At 38.8% G+C, this 26,837-nt stretch overlaps 1 protein-coding gene across 3 annotated transcripts in view; it reads right to left on the bottom strand.

Moving 5' to 3' along the window:
* HELZ (helicase with zinc finger) overlaps positions 1–26,837 on the bottom strand; it is a 185,307-nt gene that overhangs the window by 100,618 nt on the left and 57,852 nt on the right. For all 3 annotated transcript variants that reach the window (XM_045984510.1, XM_045984509.1, XM_045984511.1), the window contains exons 7-13: positions 19,287–19,411; positions 17,261–17,317; positions 11,926–11,977; positions 10,479–10,554; positions 8,195–8,393; positions 7,641–7,748; positions 6,297–6,594 (exon numbers count right to left, since the gene is read on the bottom strand). In XM_045984510.1, coding sequence (XP_045840466.1) covers positions 6,297–6,594; positions 7,641–7,748; positions 8,195–8,393; positions 10,479–10,554; positions 11,926–11,977; positions 17,261–17,317; positions 19,287–19,411 — 915 coding nt within the window. The remainder of the gene's footprint in view (positions 1–6,296; positions 6,595–7,640; positions 7,749–8,194; positions 8,394–10,478; positions 10,555–11,925; positions 11,978–17,260; positions 17,318–19,286; positions 19,412–26,837) is intronic.

Raw genomic sequence — 26,837 nt, 5'->3', positions numbered from 1 at the left:
ATGACAAACCAAAAAACCGGCTCTTTAAAAATAAAAACTAAAATCCATATACTATCAAAGAATCACTGTAATAGGTAATAAAAGGATGTCCACTATTTGGAGATAGGGCAATTGTATTTCATAATTTTATTTTAAATAAGAAATTGAATCAGACTATGACTTGATCAACATATGTTCATTCATATTCTTTAAAAAGCCACTAATTATTTCTAACCGATTTTTAATTTTAAGTAACTGGGATAATAAGAAACCAAAAATAATTGAGCTTTCCTTTTAAAAACATTTTTGTGTCACCTATTTAGTATGCAAAGCAAATGACACAGACAGTCATTCTACTCTGGACTACAAGTACTCAGTCCTTCCGGGAAAAGTGGCATATGAAACAGTGTTTGTTTTTCTCATCTTACCTAGACAGTGCCATGATTTCCACCCTGTTTTTATGAAATTATTAAAATTTGTGTTTCCGGCAGGTAGCACAATTTCAAAACAATTCCCAAACAATGTTAAATTTATTTTTAAGTGACTATAAATATACCACAGGAGAGGGGAGGGTTCAAGGAACAGAAAAAAGAACACTGAGAAACATCCATGTGTGCCAACATTAAAAAGTCCACAAATTACCGATCTCAGTCATTAACTCAGACATCAAAAATGAACTGTGGCCAGCAACTACTAAGGACATGTTTTGCCAAAGCTACTGCTCTTTCCCTACCTCATCTGAAGTGAGACAAGCTTTTCTGCCTCCAATCGTCTAACTTTTAAGAAGCAGTTTATTAGTCCTTTTCAAACACGCACCTAACTTCCAGTCCTTAAAGGTTGTTAGGTCTTAAGAGTCCGTGTTCAAAGACTTTTTTTCTTAAAGATTTATTTATTTTAGAGAGAGAAAAGGGACAGAAAGAAAGGGAAAGGGAGAAGAGGGAGAGAGAGAGAACAGGGGAAGGAGGAGAGAGTGAGAGAGAGAATCTCAAGCAGACTCCCTGCTGGGCACAGAGCTTGATGCAGGGCTCCATCCCACCACCCCGAGAGATCATGATCTGAGCCAAAATCAAGAGTTGGATGCTTAAGTGACTGAGCGACCCAGGCACCCTTTAAGAGCCCCTTTGCAACTAGAGGAGGGAGAGGAGGTTCCCCATGGGGAACATGGCTACTACCGGGCCTCACTGCAGCCACACCTCCAGCACACAGCAGCAACTGCTAACGTCTGAACCACGCATGTGTGCTACCGGGGGCCGCTGAGCCAGTCCATCCCTAGATTTCTTCAACCTAGATGAGGCTAACATGAAAAACACTCTGCCAAGAAGACAAGTGGACAGACTAAGGATCAATACTCAGAAAACCATGTATGGGGAGCCTAACACTGACTTATTAACCAGCTCCTACAGCAATAAATCCCAAAGCAAATCTGACAGAATTATAAACCTGTAGGACCTGTTACCCTGAGATGTGGTAGGCAGAAGCTATAAACATACTTTAAGAGAAATTCAGAAGAAAAAGTTGAAGAGAATTAGAATGTACCTAATTTTTTGAAGGTAACATAAGGGAAGAGTTGCTGCCTCTGCAAACAGAATTCAAGCTCGGGATGCCTAAGCCGACACAAGACCTGCCTCCCAACTTCCCTGGTCCCGCTCACTGAGAACAGCAGTGCCCTCCTCATTCAGCCACACAGTTACTATTCTAACAAAGCATCCAAAGGGTTGGTTTGTTTTCTCTTGAAGAGTATAATATAGTAGACTTGAAAACTATCCTTAACAGAACCTGGAGAGTAGACAAGAAAAAGTCAGGAGAAAAAAAAAAAAAAAATCCAGTGTCCTACGCGCCTAGCACAAGGGTGGACGTAGAAGCAGCGTGCGATAAATAAATGCACGTAAGTATAGAATATACTCAGAACAGCTCTACTTAGCAGAGGAGTTAAAGAGAATGAAATAAAACGATTCTCAATTCTGAAATCGTAAGTAAACACTCTTCCTTAGGAAACATTTTGGTCATGCCTTTGCAAGTCTGAACTGCCCAAAGTAACAAAAAAATTACAAATCTGAAAGTAATCCCAAACCATCCTTTCAGCTATCCATTTCAGTATCATTCCTTTCCCAAAAATTGCTACACAGAAACAAGATTAGCATCTCTTAGCTTACCCATATTGTCTGTCCCTATCTTCCATCTCTTAAGCCAAATAAAAAGTTAAAACAGCAAAATAACAGCATAGGAATACCTCATTACTTTTTACATGCTTCTACTCAGTATTTATCTTCTATTGACAAGTACAGTTCTTTTAAAATCTATTTTTCTATGACTTTTCATACTATCAGCATCTATATCGACATTCCGACAGAGATACATCTGTATATAACCTGCCCTTAATTTACCACCAACTTTGGCATTTGGAGACAATTTTTAAGTCATACCAAATTTTAATGTAAATGTTAACATACACTGCTAGACTCAAAGAAGAGAAATGTGTACTACCAAGTTTTCAAATTTAAACATAAGAATTAATATTCAACATGTAATTTCCAGATATTCAAAGCAGAATTCCAAATCAATTTTGCCAAGCAAAAATTTTCCATTACTCAAAGTCATGGGATAAAGTGTATAATGCAGTTCGTTTTCTAAGCAAGGGGACAACTCACTAACTTCCTTCTTTTGTAAATGGTCTCATGTCATGTATTTCTGAGAGGCATGTCGTTAATCCACAATAATTTTTTAGTGCATACAGTTTCTCTTGCTGAACCTAAGCCTCACCGACAAGGGAAAAGCACTGGAAAAAAGCAAAGTTAAAGTCACACCCATTACCTGAATAGTTCACAGAATTGTCATTTACAACTAAAACATGGCCTACAAACAGAAAAGGTTTGGATGCTTTAGATATTCTGAAAACAGGGGTGCCTGGCTGGCTCCATCAGTAGAGCCTATGACTCTTAATCTCAGGACTGTGAGTTCAAGCCCCACAGTAGGTGTGGAACCTACCTAAAATAAAAAATAAAATAAAAGTAAAGAAATAGGTATCATGAAAACTATACTTTAAAAATAGGCGCTTGGGTGGCTCAGTCGGTTAAGCATCCAACTGTTGGGTTTTGGTTCAGGTCCTGATCTCAAGGTTGTGAGATCGAGCCCCCACTGGACTCTACACTCAGCAGGGAGTCTGCTTGAGATTCTCTCCCCTTTCCCTCTACCCCTCCCCCCCACTCACACCTGTGCTCTAGATCGCACTCCCTCTCTAAAATAAATAAATATTTAAAAAAAAAAAGAGTAGGGAAAACACCAAAAAACTAAAAATTACCACAACAGGTCAGCTAATATCAGTAATGACCAGAAACATCAGCCCAAACGTCACCTAGCTTGCCTAAACCTAAATTTAAGTTTTTCTGTCTATAATATTCAAAATCTCCTATCGGAAAATACATTTTGTACATTCTATATAATTGTCTTCTTGTAATAATTATTTTTCCTGGTCTTGAAGTACAAATTTCACTATGTGAAACTATTTTGTTTCCGAATTAGTTCAAGCAAATGCTTAATTTTTTTCAATTATTTTCTATGATGTAACTACTTAGAAGCAAAACCTTGTTTGAAGAAATAAGCAAAGATAACAAAATGCAACATGGTCACTAAAAGGATATAAAGAACTATCACAAAAAGGGGATAAGGCATCATATTAATTCCAAATGGGAGGATATCCTTGACTGTATTAATTCCTTCTACCATACCTGCATAAAATATAAAATCATTAAATTTTCTTTTTAAAAATATTTTGCTTATTTCTTTGAGAGACAGAGAGTGCACAAGAGAGCAGAGAGCACAAGCAGGGAGGTGGGAAGAGGGGCAGAGGGAGGGGCAGAGTAGACTCCCCGCTGAGCAGGAAGCCTGATGCAAGACTCCATCCTAGGTCCCCAAGATCAAGACTCCATCCCAGGTCCCCAAGATCATGACCCAAACTGAAGTCAGAAACTTAACCCACTGAGCCACCCAGGTGCCTCAAATTCATTAAATTTTCAAACTGATATATTAGAAACCAAAGAAATGAAACTCCCACACTCAAAACATGGGTCATCTTGGACAACTTCTCTTCCACAAACTTCTCTTGTATTCTCTTGCCAAGATCCACAGGTGGCATGGTTTGAAGGGCTCAGGTCTTCAGGGTTCTCAGCCCCTCCTCTGCATGCACCCTAGCCCCAGGCCTCCCTCTGCTAAAAGAATTCTCCTTTCTCTTCCTACTTTCTTCATTCTACTTACAAGCCAGGAATTATCCTAATCAGGGCTCATGATAAAATCAACAGCTACCATTTACTGAAGGCCTATTGTGTATCAGATACTGTACAAGGTTTATTTTCGGTCTCATGGTGATCCTCTAAGATAGAATGTTCTAGGCCCACTTAATATAGGTTTCCATATGAAGCTCAGGAATGTCAAGTACCCTGCCCAGGCTCACAAAAGTAATGAGAAAATCAAGATTCAGATCCAATCCGATTTGACTGTGAAGTCTGTTCACTGCTCTTTTTCTTAAACGAGAAAACTACCATATACCTGAGGCAAAAGTAGTCAAAGCACCCTGAATCTCTCAAGCCCATGAGGGTGCCCTGAAATCCTCATCATCACCCCTTCCCTCATCTGTCTTAATAGTATCATTTTCTCTCACTTTTTAATGCAATCATGCAACATATTATTTACTACATAGGCTTTCATTAACAAGATACAGGCTCTTGACAACACAAACTTCTTTCTATAGGAAAATAAGTCATGAGTTACAAATCACCAATCTAAAAGCAAACTTTTCTAATACAACGCACATGTAAGCCAAGAACATCCTGAGAGTTACACTGGAAAGCGGGAAATGAGTGTTAATCTCTCTTCATGATTTTAAAAGGGTGCTTCCTAATAGTTCTCAAGTTCTAGTCTCTAAAAGCAATGCCCTAGCACAGGGTAGGCAAACCACAGCAAGCAGGGTAACTCCAGCCTGCTGTCATTTTTGAAAATAAAGTTTTACTGGAGCACAGTCATGCCCATTTGCTTACATATTATCTACAGGTGCAGAGTGGAGTAGTTACGACAGACACCATCTGCCTGGCAACATCTAAATGACTATCTGGCTCTATGCAGAAAAAACTGCCAAAGAGCTCCTATACTAACAAACATAAATTCAATATTCTTAGTTTGTCAACTGTTTGGCTACAGGAATTAACATATTCTGATTCCAAAGGGTACTGAGAAGATGAAAAAACAGAATATAACAGAACAGAATAAAAACAGGTATAAGGGATCAAAATAAGTAAGAAATAAGGTTTACGGGAGGTTGAAATAAGTCTGGGTAATATTAGCACACACACTAGAAGATAATGCCTAATTGTTCAATCTGGGACCAAATGTTGCTTTAACTTTACCAGCAGCTAAAGGAAAGAAGGAGACAGAACCACTTCCACCTGCTCATTGTGTCCAAAAAATAAAATCCTAGCATTTGCTCATGAACAAAACATCTAGGTTCTCATAAATGGGACATGGTGGTACATTGCAAAAAACACCCTCCACAATATGGTTATGGCCAACGTAATACGAAGTATCACATGAAGTGTTTGTTAAATAAATATTTAGTATTCATAAAAAAAAAAAAGCACCTATAATCTAACCAAAAGCCAAAGAAATGCAGGGAAATGTGCCCTTTCCCTTGTCACGTTGGAGCTTGGCATAAAACTTAGGACAGGTAGTAATGTAACTACGTACAAAGTAATTATCATCTTCCATAGATGTTTACATGTTGAAAGCAGGGACCTCTTCCCACAAGCACAGAGCAGATCCTACTAAAGGCACCATGGCCTCCTTTACCAGTGAATATACAAAACCAACCTATGAAATCTTCTACTGAGGGCTTTTCATTCAAAGATACCATACTAAAGTCAGCAAAGTTAACTGGAGACTCAGTCAGACATGCAAACAGACATTGGAGGTGTACTCACGATTACCACTGAAATAACGGTCTACCCAAATTAATACTGAAAGGTTTTATGGTGCTAAAATCATCTTACTTTAAAAACAAAGCTAGTAGACCAAAACAGACCTGATCATCTACTCATACAAATTTGAGGAAGCTCAAAGCAAGTTTGCCTGATGACTGTAGAGCAAACAGGGCATAATGTGAACCATTCTAATCCCATTACACAATAAAATGAGTCGATTGCTTTGGGATTTTTTTCCTTATTATTCTCTCTCTATCCATGGAATATTTAGGGGCCAATACATATCTTTTAATACTGCTATTATAGTGCCTTTTAATACATCGTATCAGGGGAAAAAAGTCTAAATATTACCTTCTGTAGAAGCTGCATCAATCATTACTCTTTGCATGAGTACTGGTTCCAATCCAAAGTCGAAAACTATGGTTTGGCGAAAAGTTCCAAATATTTCTGTGTTAAATGCTATCCCGACTTTATACACGTAATGATCTAATCCATTTTGGGCCATCTTTCCTCCTATCCATTCTTGACAGTTTTCTGGGACTTCTTGTGATACCTGGGTAGTACTATCTCCGGCAGATATTGCAATGATACTAAAATGAGGACGATGAGCATCATAAAGCAATGCTACACGATACAGCATTCTTGCAGGCTACAAGGAAGTTAAAATAATTCATTGAGTACAAGGGGGTGAAAAATCCAGCTGTATTTGGGCTCTTCAATGAAAATATTCCCATAAGGGACTTTTACTTTCCCATACTTCTAAGAGACTATGTTAAAAATACAAATTGTGTTTACACGCCATTTAAGAAAAAAATGAGAATGGTTTAAAAAAATCAGTTGCTAAAATTATATATTTATGATGTCGTTTAAAACTCAATAAAGCTGAAATTTTAAAAAATGATATATTTATGCTACATCTCTAGCCTCCCTGCTCTTTCTAGGATATGCTCGTCTTTCTCTGTGGCAAAAGCTCCATCACCCGGTTAGATCACTGACCTCCAACTTTCCATACGTTTGGCCTAAAAAAGTTTTATCTCGTTTCAAGTAGGAAGTCTTCATAAGAGGGCAGTTACCTCTGAAGGCACTGGATTGGGTTCAAGGCCAAAGCTAAATGTTCCCAGATTGTTCATCCCAAGATGCAGAAGCCACAGTGGAAGAAATGCCACCAAAAGGTACGCAGAACTTTTCCACTGCACACATTCACAGAGAAGTTTGACTCTGCTTCATTCTTAAAACTTTTAGTGTTATATTCAAGACAGGAAGCACTGCAGAAAATGTCTCAGACTAAGACCCCATTATTACAGAATCTGTGACTTCATCAAATAAAAAAACAAGCTGTGACTGTTTAAATATCTTAGAACTGCCAGATTAAACAATTCAATTTGTAAATAGTTAATTATAAGCCATGAACCCCATCCTATGTTCCAACTTTGGAAGACAATATATCAAAGACCACTTTATCAAATTAGTAAATTAGCAAACATCTAAATATCTATACAGATTTTTATCTCAAAACCTAAAAATATTATACCTTTAATGAACAAAGTACAGAAATATACTTTAGCACAATACAGAACCTACTTAAGATGTACTTAGATTAAAACATTTTCAGTGCTCTAACAGAGATTTAAAGGTCACAAAAAGCCTTAATCGAAAAAAAAAAATTACATTCTCTAATTAGCACAAAATTCATACCTTACAAGTAAGAGCAAAGGTCCATGTCTGGTGAGACTTTTTGGTGTTGACAGTAACCGACAGGTCAGGATTATGCTCTACTTTTACTCCCTCTATACACTCACTAAGCTGAAAATAGAGAGCAATTAATGTTATATTTTTAGTCCCAAAAGCACAAACAAAAACTTTTGGCATGGTAAATAACTATCAATGGTAAAGATGTTGATGGAACTGTTTACAAAGTAAGATGCTTTTTATACATTAATTTTATAAGAACAAAATACAACAAAGCTTAGACAAGACGTAAGAAAATTAATAACAACAAAACGGCAGTAAACACTCCCTGAATGAAGATTAACGTAATACCTGCAAATCTCCACAAACAAATGGCTTAGTTCTGCTCTTTATTTTAGCAAAAGGGTCTACTTTTGCTACAAAAACACTTTATCAAGAATCAAGTTCTTCATACAGAGGATAAGGAAATAAACCAAAATAGCACAAAATAAAGTCAAGACTCAAACAAGGTCATCGTTTAAAACAAACAAACAAAAAAAAATGCAGTTTATTTTCCTCACCACTTTCTCAGGAGATAATGAATTCATCCACTTTTCTATCAAGGTTTCCATGTAACTGCCTGAGAGCTGTTTATTCTCATTTTGCTGTTTCAATTTTATCAAGCGTGAAGCATATCTTTTCTGCCATTCTGCTAGTTCTTCCTGGGAATGTGCTGAAGTACACTGCGCACCATACCTACAGATTCCTTGCTCTAAAAATCTAAGTAGAATAGGAAAGACTGTTTTATCATATACTTTGTTGGACCATTTAAAAGATAAACTTCCAGCATTTGCCCTCCGACTCTTCAATAACAAAAACAAAACTTCATCTCCTGAAAGGCCATATTTATCACACTGACTTGCACAGAGGGGGAAGAAGAGGTTTCAAGAACATTTATAACAGTTAATCACTACAGCAACTTCCCATACTCAGCGACTTCTTTTTTTGGAATACGGGGATGCTAAAGCAAAGAATAATCAATCATAACCACCCCTCGCCCACAAAACCGGCATCGAAAAGGTAGCTTCCTCCTTCATGATGTAACAACTCTATTTGGACAATTCTTCTTAGAGCAGAATTTTCCTAAAGCAACACTGACATCAAGTGGAACAATGCATCAAACACAGGTGTGCCCTACTTCTCAAAATGGTATCACCTAAAGACAATTCTCTACACACTAGAATTTCATTCTGGAAAAAAAAAAAAAAAAAAGTTACTATAGCATTAAATTATCATTTTAAGGCTTCTACTTTTCACCTTCAAATGTAATGCCTTTACTCTTTTCTATATTACTATCGCCTATATTTCATTGAAAATACTGGACTATATTCATTTGCTTGAAGTTTTAAATAAATTAAGAATAAAAGTTCTATATTAGAATCACAATTAATTTAATAATCAGATTAAATTCTTCAATGGTAAATTCCTAAATGTTCATATTAAAGGACAGAGTTAATGATTTCTCGGTGTTTATGACTCAGAATATTCAACTGAAAATTAAGTGGTCAAAACAGATAAAAATGCAAAACTTTGTTCATTTTTTTAAGTTTTAAATGTCCTAGAAAATTATGGGTTTAGCCAGTTTTTAAACAACTGAAACATCAAAAAATTAAAGATCTTCTGAAAGAAAAAATGAAAATTAAACTATAAGTAACAAAATAGAGATGAGAAGTATTATATTTTATATATATTTTTTCAACTGAAAAATATGGACAGTAAGAAATATAAAACAAACCACCGCACAATGTAAATTATCAAATGGTTCATCCTATTTGAAAATATGACTGTATTTAAAGCTTTTCTTAATGATACAAAGTACTGGAACTTAAATTATACTACTTATTAAGTTCTCCTATGCTTTCTAAGACACATTAAAAAAATCACGTATTTGTTTCTCTTAAGTACATCTTAATGAGCCAAATATTTCTGTTTTTCTATTGCTTTAAGTTATTTCTTTAAATACTACAGGTTTGATATTCTTACTGGCCTATAAATGTTCTCACATTTCCTCTGCATAGACTCTGTTCTACCTCTACCACAACATGATGCCACCAGGATTTTTGAAGTTTACTACTTAGTTTCTTTATTTCTACTGTAAAATCATATCTGATCTTGACTATTTAATCATCAAAACTATATATGCAATTTCCTTCATTATCAAAAACAATCTATAGTAATGAGAATTTGTATCTAAAATCCCTCACTACTACTTCTTATAGAAAGAACTGGAGTACATCTTTCAGAATGTGACTTTAATAATTTTCCAGCTTAACAACGACTGAATTTTGAAAGGTTAGCCCTTCAAACAGAAATTACTCATAAATTATATATAAGGACAACATGAAGGTTAATAGATTTTCTTTTTTTAGAAAAGTTATTAAAATAATTTAACATTTCTTCATCTATTTTATGCTCTCCTTCAAGTTATATAATTTCAATTCAAGCACTATAAGTTAGAGGTACATTTCACATAAATAAGAGACCAGAATTAAATTCAGTCATAATAATTCAACTAGTATTATCAAAGACTTCTACACAAAGTCTTAACAATCCCAATTTAGATCACTGTTGTTTGTAATTAAAAGAGGCTCACTGATATGGCCTTGATTTTTATTTAATGATAATGACCATTAATTATGGCTTCTGTTTCAAGTTGAAAGTAAACCATTTTACTCAATCATTATACTTCTTCCTTCACAGATTATCTTCTTTAACTTGGAATTACTACTCTTCAGAAAGTGAAGGAAAATTATCTATCCTTTGAATAAAGACATGTCATTGGTTTAAAAAAAAAATTCACGTTACCTTTTACACAAAGTATATTCCTCGCTGCTTGTGATTCCCCTAGGTGGTGGGCGGAAATGCCAACCATTACAAGATCCTAGAGAGTAATCAGGATATAGTCTTATCATTTGAGGCTTGCTGATATTTTAATGTGTAAGAAATACTATAAACCCTCCACACACATCATCCTAGATGATGTAAAAGGACATGACATATTTGCCTCTATCAAAAAAGTAATCTACCAATCAAATGAGTTAAATTCAATTAACCACAGGAAACTCAGACATCACTGAAGTAGTTACCCAGCAGCTAAATCGGGTCAATGACCCTGACTCTATCCTAGCAACTGGTGGATATATTTCCAATGCAGTCTCTTCCCTAACAACTAAAGGGGGAAATGCTGGCATGCTTGTCATTTCTTAAGTATAAAATGTGTCTCTATTGGAATTATTTCAGGAATGAGGAAATTATCATAACCTGGAAGGAAATTATGTAGAACAAATTCAATACTGCATATTGAGTGAAAAGTTCCACATTATTACCCATGTTCCTTAGGATTTGTCTGGCACGTGTCATTGTATCAAGTAATCAATCCTTTTTTACAATTGACATAAAGTTCAAAACACTGAATTCTGACATAAGAGCTAAAAGAAAATAACATTTGTTTACTTCTGAATACAATGAGCTTTGATTTGTTTAGGTAAAAGTTCCAAATAAACCAAAGAAAATAAGGCTTAAGAAAGAAAAGGCTAGAGCAACAAAGGCTGAGCAGTACCAAGTTTTCAAGGACCTCACAGCCATTCTCTAGTTCCTCACAAATCACGTGCTACCACCCCACCCCCGCACCCCAAAAACAGATAGTCAGCCAGGATGAGTTTAAAGCCATGTCTCATCCCTTTCCAGCTGTGTGACTGGAAAAACTACTGAACCTTAATAAACATCAGTTTCATCACTTATCAAAAAGATGGAGAAGCCAACACATGTTTTTGTGAAAGCTGCTACCATGGTACACAGTATCCAGCAAGCACTCAATGAATGTTGGTCCCTCTTCCCTTTCCTCTGGCAAGAGAAGAGGTGGTCATGGATTTTAACTGTGGCAGGAACAACTGAGATCACAGATCAGGACTTCCAAAAAGTAGTAATCGGACTAGCCTGGGACAGAGCAAGATAAAGATACCCCGTGTAGAATGTAGCAACTTGACATTGCTAACAATGAGGTTTACTTACACTAAGAGCTACATGGAGGCAGGAAAAGGATACTTCCTACCTCCCTGACTCCATTATGCTATGAGAAGGGGCCAGTGGAAAAAAATGTTTTCATCTACACCTACTTCTTGAAATTAAATTTGTACGTTCTCTCCAAACCTTCACTTACATGTACTGTAACTCAGTAAATGTCCTCGCAATAACCAATAATAAAGCGATGCCAGCAATTACAGCTAGAAGTAACACAGAATGTGGTACTTACCCCCTTCCAAGTCTTCCACGTGATATCCAGACAGGACGTTACTAGTGGCTGTCTGAAATTTTCCAAATGAAAATGTTTTTATAATAAGAAATAACCAGTTGATGTTGAATTAAACTTGGATGTTTTCAACATTTTTTTTTAAGGCTGAGCTCGAATACTTAGAAATTTTAATACACATTAATATTGTAAACAGTATTTTTTGTATCCATCTCTGCTCTATGCTAAAGTATGTTTAAATAGAGAAAACAGGTACTTATGTGGTCTTCATCAAGGAAACGGATAGAGATTCCCTATGTAAAAATTACTCGTAGTCAATGATAAAGTCCACAGAGTAGCGCCCCCATTCATTTATTCATCTCACTCTCCTCTTCCTAACGTCTAGAGAATGACCAGCTAGAGAGGTGAGTGCAACGCCACCACTGTGGGGCCTGGAGCACATCCTGCCAGGTCCCCCTTGCTCTGGGATAAGCCCTTTTCCCACGATGGAGCTGAGGACCCACTCACTCTGACTCCCTGGTTTTCTTGACTCACATCCCCTTGGTGCACATAAATCCCCAATCTACTCCTTTGGCTCTAATTTTACTCTAAACTCTATACCTCCCACTCCAACTGAGTGCCAGCCACAGCACTTTTTCTTACTTTTCTTAACACCCAACAGAGTTTTATATGCCAGATCACTGTCAGCCATGCACAGATTCACTGCCAACAGCCTGACTCCCTTTCTACATTCCCACAGCTCACAGAGGACCAGGCACGTAATGGGTGCCCAGTAAATGCATCCAGGATGGGATGGTGGATGGACAGATGATCATCTGTGCACTTCAAACAAATATGTCCAAAATTAAATTCGTCACCTTTATCCCAAATCTCATTGTCCTTCTCATGCTCCTTATCTCACGTTAATACTCCCAAAGGGCACAAGACTAAAATTCTGAAAGCCATCTTGAACTCTCCCTCTTCTGTCCTACTCTGAGTATTCTCTAAATCTTGCCCAACGAGGTCTAGAATGTCCCTCATATCTGTCTCATACTCTTTACTCCCACTGCCACTATCCTGGCCAAGGCTCTCATCTGTCCCTGACCCAAGTGACTACCATGCTACCCTGTACCAAGTCACTCTGGGTCTTTACCTAGCACCCCCATCCTTTAATCTCCTGCCTTCCTGGTCTCCCTGCAGACTGTTAACCTCTCTTCTCCCTGCTTATACATCCACAGCCGCACTTACTGACCACAGGCAGCCTGCCCCATGGGTACAGTATCTACGTGCATCTCCAATTGGCCCACCAGATTGTCACAGTATCTCAGCTTCCCAAAACCCAGAGAACCTCGAACAGCACAGGAGCTCAGTCAACATGGAACTGAATCAGAGAATATAGTATCCCATCATGAAATCTGGAATGTCTATACTGTAGAGAGAGTGTCTAAACGCTAACTGGGTATAACTGAAACAATAATATCACTATAATTCATACATCATTAATTAAACTGGACTTTTCAGGTTGAGCTGGAACTAAATCACCATTAATACTGTTTCTATAGGAAGATGCCTCCTGATTCTCCAACTACTTACTAAAAATGTTTGAAGACAACCCATTCTTTCTGAAAAATGAGGACTGACTGTAAGAATACATAAGCTAGGGGCACCTGAGTGACTCATTGGGTTAAAGCCTCTGCCTTCAGCTCAGGTCATGATCTCAGGGTCCTGGAATCAAGCCCCGCATGGGGCTCTCTGCTCGGCGGGGAGCCTGCTTCCCTCTCTCTCTCTGCCTGCCTCTCTGCCTGCTTGTGATCTCTGTCTGTCAAATAAATAAATAAAGTCTTTAAAAAAAAAAAATACGTAAGCTAAATCAAGAGTAATTGTTTACATTACCAGGGTGCTATGCTCACAAAAAAGATACATTTAAAAAAATCTCTTTAAATTCTACGAGCAAGGTTTAAGTGCCATAGATCCCACACCAGCCTTTAAAATATGATCTCAGGGGCGCCTGGGTGGCAGAGTCAGTTAAGTGCTCAACTCTTACATTCAGCTCAGGTCATGATCTCAGGGTCCTGAGACTGAGCCCCACATCAGGCTCCCTGCTCAGCACGGAGTCTCCTTCTTAAGTTTTTCCTCCCTCTCCCTCTACCCCTCTCCTCGCTCTCTCTAATAAATAAATATTTTTAAAAATTACATTTCATCGTCATCAAATTTATAAATATAAAAGCTAAAAGCTCACTTCATGTGTGAATTTAAAGTACCTCCTCGAAAAATTTATCTAAATAGGGGCATCTGGCTGGCTCAGTCGATGGGAGTAAGCAGCTCTCAAACTTGGGGTTGTGAGTTTGAGCCCCATGTTAGGGGCAGAGATTACATAAATAAATAAACTTTTTAAAAAGTCTTAAAATTTTATCAAAATAAATTTACCCGATATGCAAGAAAAAAAGAGGAATAAAATATTTCAGTCCTAGGACAAAGCTGAAAGCATTTAGAACAGGTAGAAGGGAAGACGACGTGGCATGCTTCACGGGTCAGCATCTGCAATGAGGTACAAGTGAGCAGGCGCGCCCGTGCTGACACCGCAGCACGGGCTGGTGGGGTTTGGAGAACAGCACAACCACCCCACAAGGGCTCGTAAGAATGAGAAGCTTGGCCCGGGCTTAGGATTTAGCCACCATGGCTTTTAGGTTCCAAAGTATTGTGTTCTGGGGTTTTTTTTAAAACACCTTTTTATATGTTCAGACCCCAAGACAGAAAGGCAATATCAATTAGTTTATGATCGATTACTTTAGTTTGTACTGACACCCTCACGAAAAGCGGCCAAATTTCATATTGCTAGAATGTCTATAAATTTACCATCAGATCTATTAATTTGATATTCTAAATCTTTACATTCGAGTTTTGTTTCCATTAGTCAGTCTTGAGTTCATGTCTTTATCCTTATCCCCTAGTACTTAAACACGAGCTCAGTTCAATCTTTAAAACAAATTGTTTCTAAATTTTTTAATATGTCATGTGCAATAATAAGGCTTTTATTGTTTGCTAGCTTTTTCTAGACGGATTTTGTTTTTTAATAATATGAGTTCACTAGCCAAAAAAAATACTACGTTGGTTACAGAGAAAAGTTGACTATAAACAAAACTTAAGTCACTTCTCCCAAAAGTATAGTCATAAAATAGCAGTCAAGTGATACTTGAGGCCTTACATGTGAGAGCATTGTAAATATTAAAAATTAAATTTTGTATATAAATACATAATATATCTCTGTGTGTGATTATCAAATGTAAAGCTGATAATTTCAATTAAGGCAATAAAAAAGAGGCCAGCCAAAAATTTTAATAAAATGAAAAGTCATCTTATTTTACATTCCATGTTGAAAATCTAAATTTATCAGTCTTCCTTTAAGCCTTAGAAATTAAAAAGACTGCATACATACAAGAAAGGAAATGGCTCTGAAGTTAATTAGAGCTTACTGATACTCAATTTATAGTAAGACAAAGAAAATAACATTTGTTTAAAGCCTCTATAATTGCAGCAAAACAAACAGTATCTTTATCCAGCTCATGCAATTCATGATGACTGTCTTCTTTACTTAATGCTTGTCAGTCTGTGACACACATTATTAGATTTAGAACGGGAAAGCAATCCACAGGAGGTCACAGTTTACGCCTGGGCCTCTGTTCTTTCTCTGCACCCACGTGGAGCATCCTCCATCTCACTCACTGTGGGACTGGCACCTTCTTACCCCTCAGTTCTTTGCTTAGCTATCTCAGCCTCTGACCACCCAATCCAGTTATAGTTTCCATCACAGAAAGCTTATTTTTGTCCCCTCATACCAACTTTACTCAATGTGAATTATACCTATAGTTGTCCAATTTATTTGTTATCTATCTCTTCCCCAAGACTTTGACCTCCCAAACTATGGGTGTCTTGGTCAGTGCTGTATTCCCAGCACAGCACATAGGACCTAACACAGAGTAGGTGCCAGTTTCCTTAATAAGTAAGCCAATCAGAGGCACCTGGCATCTGGCTCTTGTTTTGGCTCAGGTCATGATCTCAGGGCTGTAAGATCAAGCCCCAAGTCCAACTCTGCACTCAGCAGGGAGGCTACTTGAAGATTCTTTCCCTCTGCCCTTCCCCGCATGCTCATGCGTGCACCAACTCCCTCGAATAAATAAATAAATAAATCTTTAAAAGAAAAAGACTCTCGGGGCGCCTGGATGTCTCAGTGGATTAAAGCCTCTGCCTTCGGCTCATGATCTCGGAGTCCTGGGATCGAGACCCGCATCAGGCTCTCTACTCGGTGGGGAGCTTGCTTCCCCTCACCCTGACTGCCTCTCTGCCTACTTATGATCTCTGTCAAATAAACAAAATCTTAAAAAAAAAAAGATGCTCTCTCTCCCTCTCTCTCTGCCCTTCCTCCCACCACCTCCTGCACTCTCTCAAAAAAAAAAAGTAAAGAAAGAAAAGAAAAAGAAAAAGAAAGAAATAAACCAATCACTTTACATGGCTTCCATTTATAATAAAAGCTGACAAAAATGGCTGTTTTTAAAAAGTGACATCTAGGGGCACCTGGGGAGCTCTGTCATTAAGCGTCTGCCTTGGCTCAGGTCATGATCCCAGGGTCCTTGGGATCAAGCCCTATGTCGGGCTCCCTGCTCAGGAGGAAGCCTGCTTCTCCCTCTCTTACTCACCCTGCCTGTGTTCCCTCTCTCACTGTGTCTCTCTGTGTCAAATAAATAAATAAAATATTTTTATAAATAAATAAATGAAATAAAAAGCGACATCTAAATAAAAATACTTTAAATGCCTCTATGAGGAATAGAAATTTGAAACTTACAAAGCTTTGGGCCTGTTCCATGCCACTGCTGTCCCCTGGCCTTCTACGTGCCCTTCAAGTGCTTCACCAGAGCACGTTTCTCTTCACCAGTTACCCTGATACACATTATTTCCATCTCCTAAACTCCATTCCCTAAAAATGGTCCTTCGTTCACAGACCTCTTTAGTTGCTTTAAAAAGAAGGCTTGAGGGTTATCTCATTTTTAATGACAGTATTTTCTAACAGCCAGATGTAGTTAAACAGTATGAAATTTCCCAATCATTTTTCCACTTGTTGGCCAGAGAACTCTAAAAAGAATTAGGAACAGAAGACCTGGGGTGCAGGGGATACATGAGAAGAAGCAAAGTTCCTGGGATGGGACCACGATGGAAAAGAAGGCCAGGAAATTCCACTACCCCACCGTTAACAGCCTTGCTTTCTTGGCCGATGCCGCAAGATTTTCCAGTTTTAATACAGAACACTTACTATAGCCAGATTGAATTAAACTCTTTCCAAAGAGATCCACTGAAATAGTCTTACCTCTGTTTCTGTGAGAAGTGTTTTTAGTCTTGTCAAATCTTTTGTTACCATCCCATTCTGAAAAGGGTGGATGAAAAACGAAAAACCCAGTTAGTGTATTAGTTCTAAGGGGCATAACTCAATTCCTCCACTGTTTTCTAAGGTTTATCTGTAAAAAGACAATGCTGTCCTCATCTCCCATCCCACTATCATTAATGGTGATAATAAAGCTAATCTATCTGTAAGAAAAGTTTAAAAAGCTAACAGGACAAAATATGCAGTGTGGCCTAAAACACTTTATTCACCTTGTATAAGAGTTTAAAATCAATTCAATAAAATATTCACAAACGGTGTCACTGAAGAGTAAGATCGGATATGCAAAGCGAAAAATAAATTTTAAGATTTATTTATATTATATTATAATTTAAGATAAAATTTAAAATAAATTTTAACAATCTCTTGATTGTATACTGTAAGAACAACTGTAAGAAACCCTTACAGTTTTAAGAACCCTATACAATCAAAAAAAAAAAAAAAAAAGAACCCTATACAATCAAATTGTATGATTAAAATGCTTAGTCTACAGGAGCATTTTAAAACCCAAAACTAGGGGCACCAGGGTGGCTCAGTGGGTTAAGCCACTGCCTTCAGCTCAGGTCATGATCTCAGGGCCCTGGGATCAAGCCCTGAATCGGGCTCTCTGCTCAGCAGGGAGCCCACTTCCCCCTCTCTTTCTCTGTCTGCCTCTCTGTCTACTTGTGATTTCTCTCTCTGCCAAATAAATAAACAAAATCTTTAAAAATTAAAAAAAAAAAAACCTAAATAAATAAATAAAACCCAAAACTATGGGTGGCGCAGTCAGTTAAGTGTCTGCCTTCAGCTCAGGTCACAATCCCAGGATCCTGAGATCGAGCCCCACGTTAGCATCTCTGCTCAGCGTGGAGTCTGCTTCTCTTTCTGCTCCTCCTCACTTCCCCCACCCCGCTTTCTCCCGTTCTCTCCCTCTCTCTCTTTCTTAAATAAATAATAATAAATAAATAAATAAAGCCCAAAATAAGGAGGGCACCAGGCTGGCTCAGTTGGTAGAACACACAACTCTTGATCTCAGGATAGTCGAGTTCAAGCGCCACACTGGGTCTAGAGCTTGCTTATAAAATCAATTAAATAGAGCAATCAGAGGCACCTGGGTGGCTCAGTCCGTTAAGCGGCTGCCTTCGGCTCAGGTCGTTACTCCAGGGTCCTGGGATCGAGCCCTTCATCGGGCTCCCTGCTCATCCAAGAGCCTGCTCTCCCTCATCCTCTACCGGCCTCTCTGCCTACTTGTGCTCTCTCTCTGTCAAATAAATAAATAAAATCTTTTTTAAATAAATAAAAAGGGCAACCATGCTGGGACTCCTCTCACTCTTGAGAGCTTTTTCTGTATCTTCATTTAATAAACTTCTATTGCTTTACTCACCAAAAAAATCATTAATGAATTAAAACCCCAAAATATTCCCAGCTTCTAATAAAATGACATCTTTAAAGAAAATCATTTAGGGCGCCTGGGTGGCTCAGTGGTTTAAGCCTCTGCCTTCGGCTCAGGTCATGATCTCAGGGTCCTGGGATCGAGCCCGCATAGGGCTCCCTGCTCAGTGGGGAGCCTGTTTCTCCCTCTCTCTCTGCCTACTTGTGACCTCTCTCTCTGTCAAATAAATAAATAAAATATTAAAAAAAAAAAGAAAATCATTTAGTTATCCGATACTTTCAAAGCTTTAAAAAGTATGTGCTGTTCTAATATATATATTAAGATAATTAATAATTAAGATATATTAAGATAATATTAACTAAGATAATATATATATTATCACAAACCATAAGAACCCAATGATTAAACATCAGTTTGTTGAAGAGAAACGAGTATCTGAAGATACTCATGAATTCTGATTTCTAATAGGAGGAAGCAAGAGAAAAAAATGCAAACTTAATTACTTCTCCCCCACAATATGCTTAAGGAGTCACGTGAATGAATCCATTTTCACACATTCAGAATTAGAGCTCGTCAGCGTACCAGGGACTCTCCTGTCAGGGACTTGGCAAGGATGCTGGATACCAGTTGAAGCTTTCCTTTCAGCTGCATACAGCAGAGCACTGCCTGAAAGGCCCCATCTCCCTTGGCCAGGCCTTCTCCCAGCACTGTTAGGAAAGAATAGCCAGCATCAACCATGTGACATTCAATGCACATTTTTGTCTTGATTATAACATTAGCACACTATCACAAAGATGAATTCTTATGCGTTAAAAGAATGAACATCAAGTACTGGTAGAAAGCTGTGATGTTTCAGTTCTGTCCAAGATATGCGCGAAGACAAGAAGAAACATGGGTCCATCCACATATCTAACACACTATGGCCTATAGCCAGGTAGGATCACATCAAAGTCACAGGAACAAGAGTTCATCTTAAACCTTTCTCTCCATGGGGCGGCTGGGTGGCTCACTGGGTTAAGTCTCTGCCTTCGGTTCGGGTCGTGATCCCAGAGTCCTGGGATTGAGCCCCTCATCAGGTTCCCTGCTCAGCGGGGAGCTTGCTTCCCCCTCTCTGCCTGCCTCTCTGCCTACTTGTGATCTCTGTATGTCAAAAAAATAAATACAATCTTTAAAAAAAAACCTCTCGGGGCACCTGGGTGGCTCAGTGGGTTAAGCCGCTGCCTTCAGCTCAGGTCATGATCTCAGGGTCCTGGGATCGAGCCCCGCATCGAGCTCTCTGCTCAGGAGGGAGCCTGCTTCCCTCTCTCTCTGCCTGCCTCTCTGCCTACTTGTGATCTCTCTCTCTCTGTCAAATAAATAAATAAATAAATAATAAAATCTTTTTAAAAAAAAAACCTCTCTCTCCAGTGAAAAATACCATTCAGCCTGTAATTCCTGGGTAAATGAGGGCTATGAAAATGCTGATATTTTCTGAAGAAAGTTTCCATGTTTTTGACAGTGACCCAAGAGATCCAGTGCCATTAAAATGCGTAAGAAGAGAAACCGCAAATCCCTAAGCAGCTAAGAATCAGCTTTTATCAAAACCAGCTTAACTAAGAACCTAATTGTCACATGGCCACAGAAAATGCTGACCTAATTGTCTGCATGTGTTTGCAGATTTAATACAATCACGGGAGGACACATTTCTACCAATACAGAATATCCTCATTTTTATGCTGTGTCATTTGAGATGATTTCTCACAGCAACTGCTAATGGCTCAACTAGTGAAACAATCTGTATCTTCCTCTTCACTGCTAAGTCCAAGATTCTATTTTTAGTTTGAACACACTTTAGCTTCCTTTGCAAGAAAGTAACTTACTGAAAGAAAATATTTTGGAAATTCCATTTTTTTTTAAGATTTTATTTATTTGACAGACAAAGATCACAAGTAGGCAGAGAGGCAGGCAGGGAGATAGAGGAGGAAGCTGGTTCCCTGCTGAGCAGAGAGCTCGATGTGCAACTAGATCCAGGACACTGAGATCATGACCTCAGCCGAAGGCAGAGGCTTTAACCCACTGAGCCACCCAGGCGCCCCCCATTTTTTTCTAATTATTTCCAAGGAAATCTTTAAGTATCAGTGTAATATTAATAATTTAAGTATCAGGGGCGCCTGGGTGGCTCAGTGGGTTAAAGCCTCTGCCTTTGGCTCAGGTCATGATCCCAAAGTCTTGGGATCGAGCCCCGCATCAGGCTCCCTGCTGAGCAGAGAGCCTGCTTCCCTTCCTCTCTCTGGCTGCCTCTCTGCCTATCTGTGATCTCTGTCTGTCAAATAAACAAATTAAAAAAATAATAATAATAATAATTTAAGTATCAGTATAATATATTGCATATTTAAGTATCAGTATAATATATTTGCATATTTAAAGTCCACTGGGTCTGTTCATAATGTATTTATTTTGGTTGTACTGAACACATCCTTTCGTTATGCTGTTCAATTTTTCCATTACACAAATAACATTACAAGAACACTAATAAAATTCTACCTAAAAATTCCATATAAGTTCATCACTCAACTGAACAGACTATCTTCACTTACTCATTTTCGCTTCCAATTTTTATCAATATTTGTGTAATTTTTACATGATTGTAACTGATATAAATGTAATAGTTTGTATTCTGCTTTATTTTCCCTCAGCACATTCAGTATCTTCCATGGTTCTCAGAGTGTTTACATTTCTCATCTTATTGCCCATATGGTGTTCCATCAAGTATGTACATCAATTTACTTAAATACTCCCTGGCTCCAGAACGATCCCAATTTTTAACTATCGAAACTAACAGTGCAACAAACATCTTTATGTATATATATCCCCTATTGAAGCAGATTACTGAATTGAAAGTTGCAGTCTCTCTGTATTTAAGACGGTTTTATTCAATTACTTTTAGTTTGGACCAACCTGTTGTCTCACTCCATCCACATAACGGATCTACTCAATAATTCCAGTAAGTGATTAACCCCAGCACACTATCATTAAGAATGTCTTGAATATTGGGGTGCCTGAGTGGCTCAGTGGGTTAAAGCCTCTGCCTTCAGCTCAGGTCATGATCCCAGGGTTCTGGAATCGAGCCCTGCATCGGGCTCTCTGCTCAGCAGGGAGCCTGCTTCCCTTCCTCTCTCTCTGCCTGCCTCTCTGCCTGCTTGTGATTTCTGTCTGACAAATGAGTAAGTAAAATCTTCAAAAAAAAAAAAAAAAATGTCTTGAACATCTTATAAAATTCCCTGGTAAGCCCACATCACCCTCAGCTCTTACTATTCCTAAAACTATTCAAATATGACCTTTGGCAAATTACTCTCTCTCTGGCCCTCAGTGCGGTCATCTGTAAAATAGAAACACACATAAATTTGTTGCAAGGGGGCACCTGGGTGGCTCAGTGGGTTAAAGCCTCTGCCTTCAGCTCAGGTCATGATCCTGGGGTCCTGGGATCAAGCCCCGCGTCGGGCTCTCTCCTCCACGGGGAGCCTGCTTCCTCCTCTCTCTCTGCCTGCCTCTCTGCCTAGTTGTGATTTCTCTCTGTCAAATAAATAAAATATTAAAAAAAAAAATTTGTTGCAAGGATCGAAAAATAAAATGCTCTGAAGAAGAAACAATAATTCTACTAAGAGCTGGACTACTTACTTCGGCTAAGGCTGCTTCCTCCCCTATAAAATGGAAGGGACAGAAGCTATCTAGGAAGGCTGTGGTAAAGATTAATTGTGTTAATTATGTAAAGTATCTAGCACAGTCTCTTCATAGAAGTTCCCTGCATGTTACCTTTCCCTTCTAAAAATCATACAGCAGGAGCGCCTGGGTGGCTCAGCAGGTTAAAGCCTCTACCTTCAACTCAGGTCATGATCTCAGGGTCCTGGGATGGAGCCCCGCATCAGGCTCTCTGCTCAGCAGGGAGCCTGCTTCCTCCTCTCTCTCTGCCTGCCTCTCTGCCTGCTTGTGATCTCTCTCTCTCTCTATCAAATAAATAAATAAAATCTTAAAAAATATAAAAATAAATAAAAATCATACAGTAGTATTGAGAACTGCTAAGGAAATACTCTAATTCCTTTTCAGTAACTACACTATTAAGAAACCAGTTGTCAAGCATTAAAGAATGTTTCAGGGAAACAAACAAACAAACAAAAAAATCTAAGACTATTTCAAAATCAGGAAATTGTGTCATGTTTAAAGAGTATTAAATCACACCATAGTTACACACCTTTCGCAGATCTTTGGTTTTGTACAGGGTATTTGCCAAATTTCATTCTGCGAAAGTTCCGGCATTACACCGATGTCTGTAGGCCTCAATATTTGTCAAAATTATGTTTCTTTTTTTTCTCTCTTTCCCTTTTTTAGACAAAAATCAGTACTGATTTACTTTTTGCCAACTGTTGCCCTAAAATGCAATTCCATTTGTCTTACAGGATCCCACATGAAGAACTATCACTCAACAATTATCACTCAAAAATACTCAACAATTATAGATAAAAAGCTCTCCTGCTGTTGCATCATGTAACAAAATTAAACTGTGATATTGCCAATCTAGTCAGTCATTATCTGTAATATCCTGAAAAAACTTGGAAGAAAATAAAGTATAGCCTTGTGTATTATTAAACTTGCCTTAGCTCAAATAATGAACTTGCCGAAAGAGAGGACACTAAAAATATAATCTAATCTCGAACACTGTAAATATGTTACAATGCCTTGCAGAAAAATTCTCTTCCCAGCAACTCTCTGTGAGATTTTACTGTGAGCACACAAGTATTCCCAAACTGAACAGCTCCATCCTCCCTACTGGGAGTTACTAAGGAGGAGACCTAACACCTCACTTCTGTTGTTATAGTCAGGTCTCCATCCCTTCTCATTCCAGTTTTTGTAACACGTCTTACTTGAAATGTGTAATATTCAAGGAATATTCATTCAACTATTTCAACAAAATAGCCCCTCTTAGGGTCTGATAGCCTCTGGCTTTCAAAAGGAGACAATCAAAAATTAAAATGTAATTCCTCTTACTTGTAAAGCATTACATGCAATGAGAAGGGTGATTTAAAATAAGCCTTAAATACAATAAATGTTGAGTCTAACTGTATCTTTTCAGCAACATCACTATAGTAGATTATTTCTTTCAACAAGTCCTTAGTTATCTCTAAAATCTTTCACTGAAAAGCTAAGCTGGGGAAACTTGGTGGCTCAGTCAGTTGGGTGTAAAACTCTTGGTTTCAGCTCAGGTCATGATCTCAGGGTCCTGGGATTGAATCCTGAGTCAGGCTCTGTGCTCAGCAAGGAGTTTAACTGAGGATTGTCTCCCACTGCCCCTACTTCCCCATGCGCGCTCTCTCTATATATATAATAACTAAATAAATCTTAAAAACGGGGGGCACCTGGGTGGCTCAGTGGTTTAAGCCGCTGCCTTCGGCTCAGGTCATGATCTCAGGGTCCTGGGATCGAGTCCCGCATCGGGCTTTCTGCTTGGCGGGGAGCCTGCTTCCCTCTCACTCTCTCTGCCTGCCTCTCTGCCTACTTGTGATCTCTCTCTGTCAAATAAATAAATAAAATCTTAAAAAAAAAAAAAATCTTAAAAACGGAAAGAAAAGCTAAGCCTAATCAAGTATTTTCCCAAAACTTTCAATCTACAATAAAGAAGGCAAGAATATACAATGGGGAAAACAGTCTCTTCAATAAATGGTGCTGGGAAAACTGGACAGCTACATGCACAAGAATGAAGCTGGACCACTTTCTTGCACCAGACACAAAAATAAACTCAAAATGGATTAAGTACCTAAATGCAAGAATTAAAACCATAAAACTTTTGGAAGAAAACACAGGCAGTAATCTCTTTGACACTGGTCTTAGCAACATTTTTCCAGATATGCCTCCTCAAGAAAGGGAAACAGAAGTAAAAATAAACTACTGGGATTACACCAAGATAAAAAGCTTTTGCAGCAAGGGAAACCATCAACAAAACAAAAAGGCAAACTACAATGGGAGAAGATATTTGCAAATAATATGCCCCAAAAGGGGTTGATACCCAAAATATAAAAAGAACTTATATAACTCAACACCAAGAAAATAAGCAATTTGATTAAAATATGGGCAGAGGGGGGCGCCTGGGTGGCTCGGTGGTTTGGGCCGCTGCCTTCGGCTCGGGTCGTGATCTCAGGATCCTGGGATCGAGTCCCGCATCGGGCTCTCTGCTCATCAGGGAGCCTGCTTCCCTCTCACTCTCTCTGCCTACTTGTGACCTCTCTCTCTGTCAAATAAATAAATAAAAAAAAATCTTTAAAAAAAAAAAAAAATCTTTTAAAAAAAAAATATGGGCAGAGGGGATGCCTAGGTGGTTCAGTCAGTTAAGCATCTGCCTTCAGCTCAGGTCAATGATCCAAGGGTCCTGGGATCGAGTCCTGCATCAGGCTCCTTGCTCAGTGGGGAGCCTGCTTCTCCCTCTGCCTGACTCTCCCCTTGGTTGTGCACTCGCTCTGTCTCTCTTTCTCTGACAAAAAAATAAATAAAATCTTTAAAAAATAATAAAAAATAAAATAAATAAAATAAAAAATGGGCAGAGGACCTGAATAGACATTTTTCCAAAGAAGACATAAAGATGGGCAACAGACACATGAAAAGATGTTCAACATCACTAATCATCACAGAAATGCAAATCAAAACTGCAGTGAAATGCCACCTCATACCCATAAGAACGGCTACAGTCAAAAAGACAAAAAATAGTAAATGTTGATGAGGATGTGGAGAAAAAGGAAACCTTGTGTACTGTTGGTAGAAATGCAGATCAATGCAGCCACTGTGGGAAACAGTGTGGAGGTTTCTCAAAAAATTAAGAAATAGGGACGCCAGGGTGGCTCAGTTGGTTAAGCCACTGCCTTCAGCTCAGGTCATGATCCTGGGTCCTGGGATCAAGTCCTGCACTGGGCTCCCTGCTTGGTGGGGAGCCCGCTTCTCCTTCTACATGCTGCTCCCTCTGCTTGTGCACGCATGCATGTGCACTCTGACTGACAAATAAATAAGATCTTTTTTTAAAAATTAAGAAATACCATACAATCCAGTAATTCCACTACTATTTACCCAAAGAAAACAAAACCACTAATTTGAAAAAATATATGCACTCCTATGTTTATTACAGCATTCTTTACAATAGTCAAGATATGGAAGCGGGGCGCCTGGGTGGCTCAGTGGATTAAGCCGCTGCCTTTGGCTCAGGTCATGATCCCAGGGTCCTGGGATCGAGCCCCACATCGGGCTCTCTGCTCAGCAGGGAGCCTGCTTCCCTTCCTCTCTCTGCCTGCCTCTCCACTTACTTGTGATCTCTGTCTGTCCAATAAATAAATAAAATCTTTAAAAAAAAAAAAAAAAGATATGGAAGCAACCAAAGTGTCCACTGATGGAACAATAGATTAAGTAGATGCAGGGGCGCCTGGGTGGCTCAGTGGCTTAAGCATCTGCCTTCAGCTCAGGTGATGATCTCAGGTTCTAAGACAGAGCCCCACACTGGGATCCTGATCATCAGGGAGCCTGCTTCTCCCTCTCCCCCTGCCTGTCGTTCCCCCTGCTTGTGCTTTTTCTATCAAATATATAAAATCTTTCAAAAAAAAAAAAAATTAAGATGATGCAGTACCGGGACGCCTGGGTGGCTCAGCTCGTTGGGCATCTGGCTTTGGCTCAAGTCATGATCTCAGGATCCTCAGGTCGGATCCCGTGCTGGACTCCCTGCTCAGTGGGGAGCCTGCTTCTCCCTCTCCCTCTGCCTTTCTCCCCTTCATTTGTTCTCTCTCTCAAATAAAATCTTAAAAAAAGAAGATGATGATGATGATGACGGTGATGATGATGATGTAGTACTAGGGCACCTAGGCAGCTCAGTCAGTTAACTGTCTGACTCTTGATCTCGGCTCAGGTCCTGATTTCAGGGTCATGAGACTGAGCCCCGCATCAAGATTCTTTCCCTCTTTCTCGCCTTCTGCCCCTATCCCCTCTCTCATTCACATGTGCTCTCTCATTCTAAAATAAATATTTAAAAAAAAAAAAAAGATGCCATGTGTGCGCACACATACAAACTCACACAAACACACACACACACACACACAATGGAATATTATTCGGCCATAAGAAAGAATG

Source organism: Meles meles, chromosome 18, assembly GCF_922984935.1.
Source record: "Meles meles chromosome 18, mMelMel3.1 paternal haplotype, whole genome shotgun sequence".
NCBI classification, from domain to species: Eukaryota; Metazoa; Chordata; class Mammalia; order Carnivora; family Mustelidae; genus Meles; species Meles meles.
Note: the sequence above shows the minus strand (reverse complement) of the source record. Positions and strands in the feature narration are given on the sequence as shown.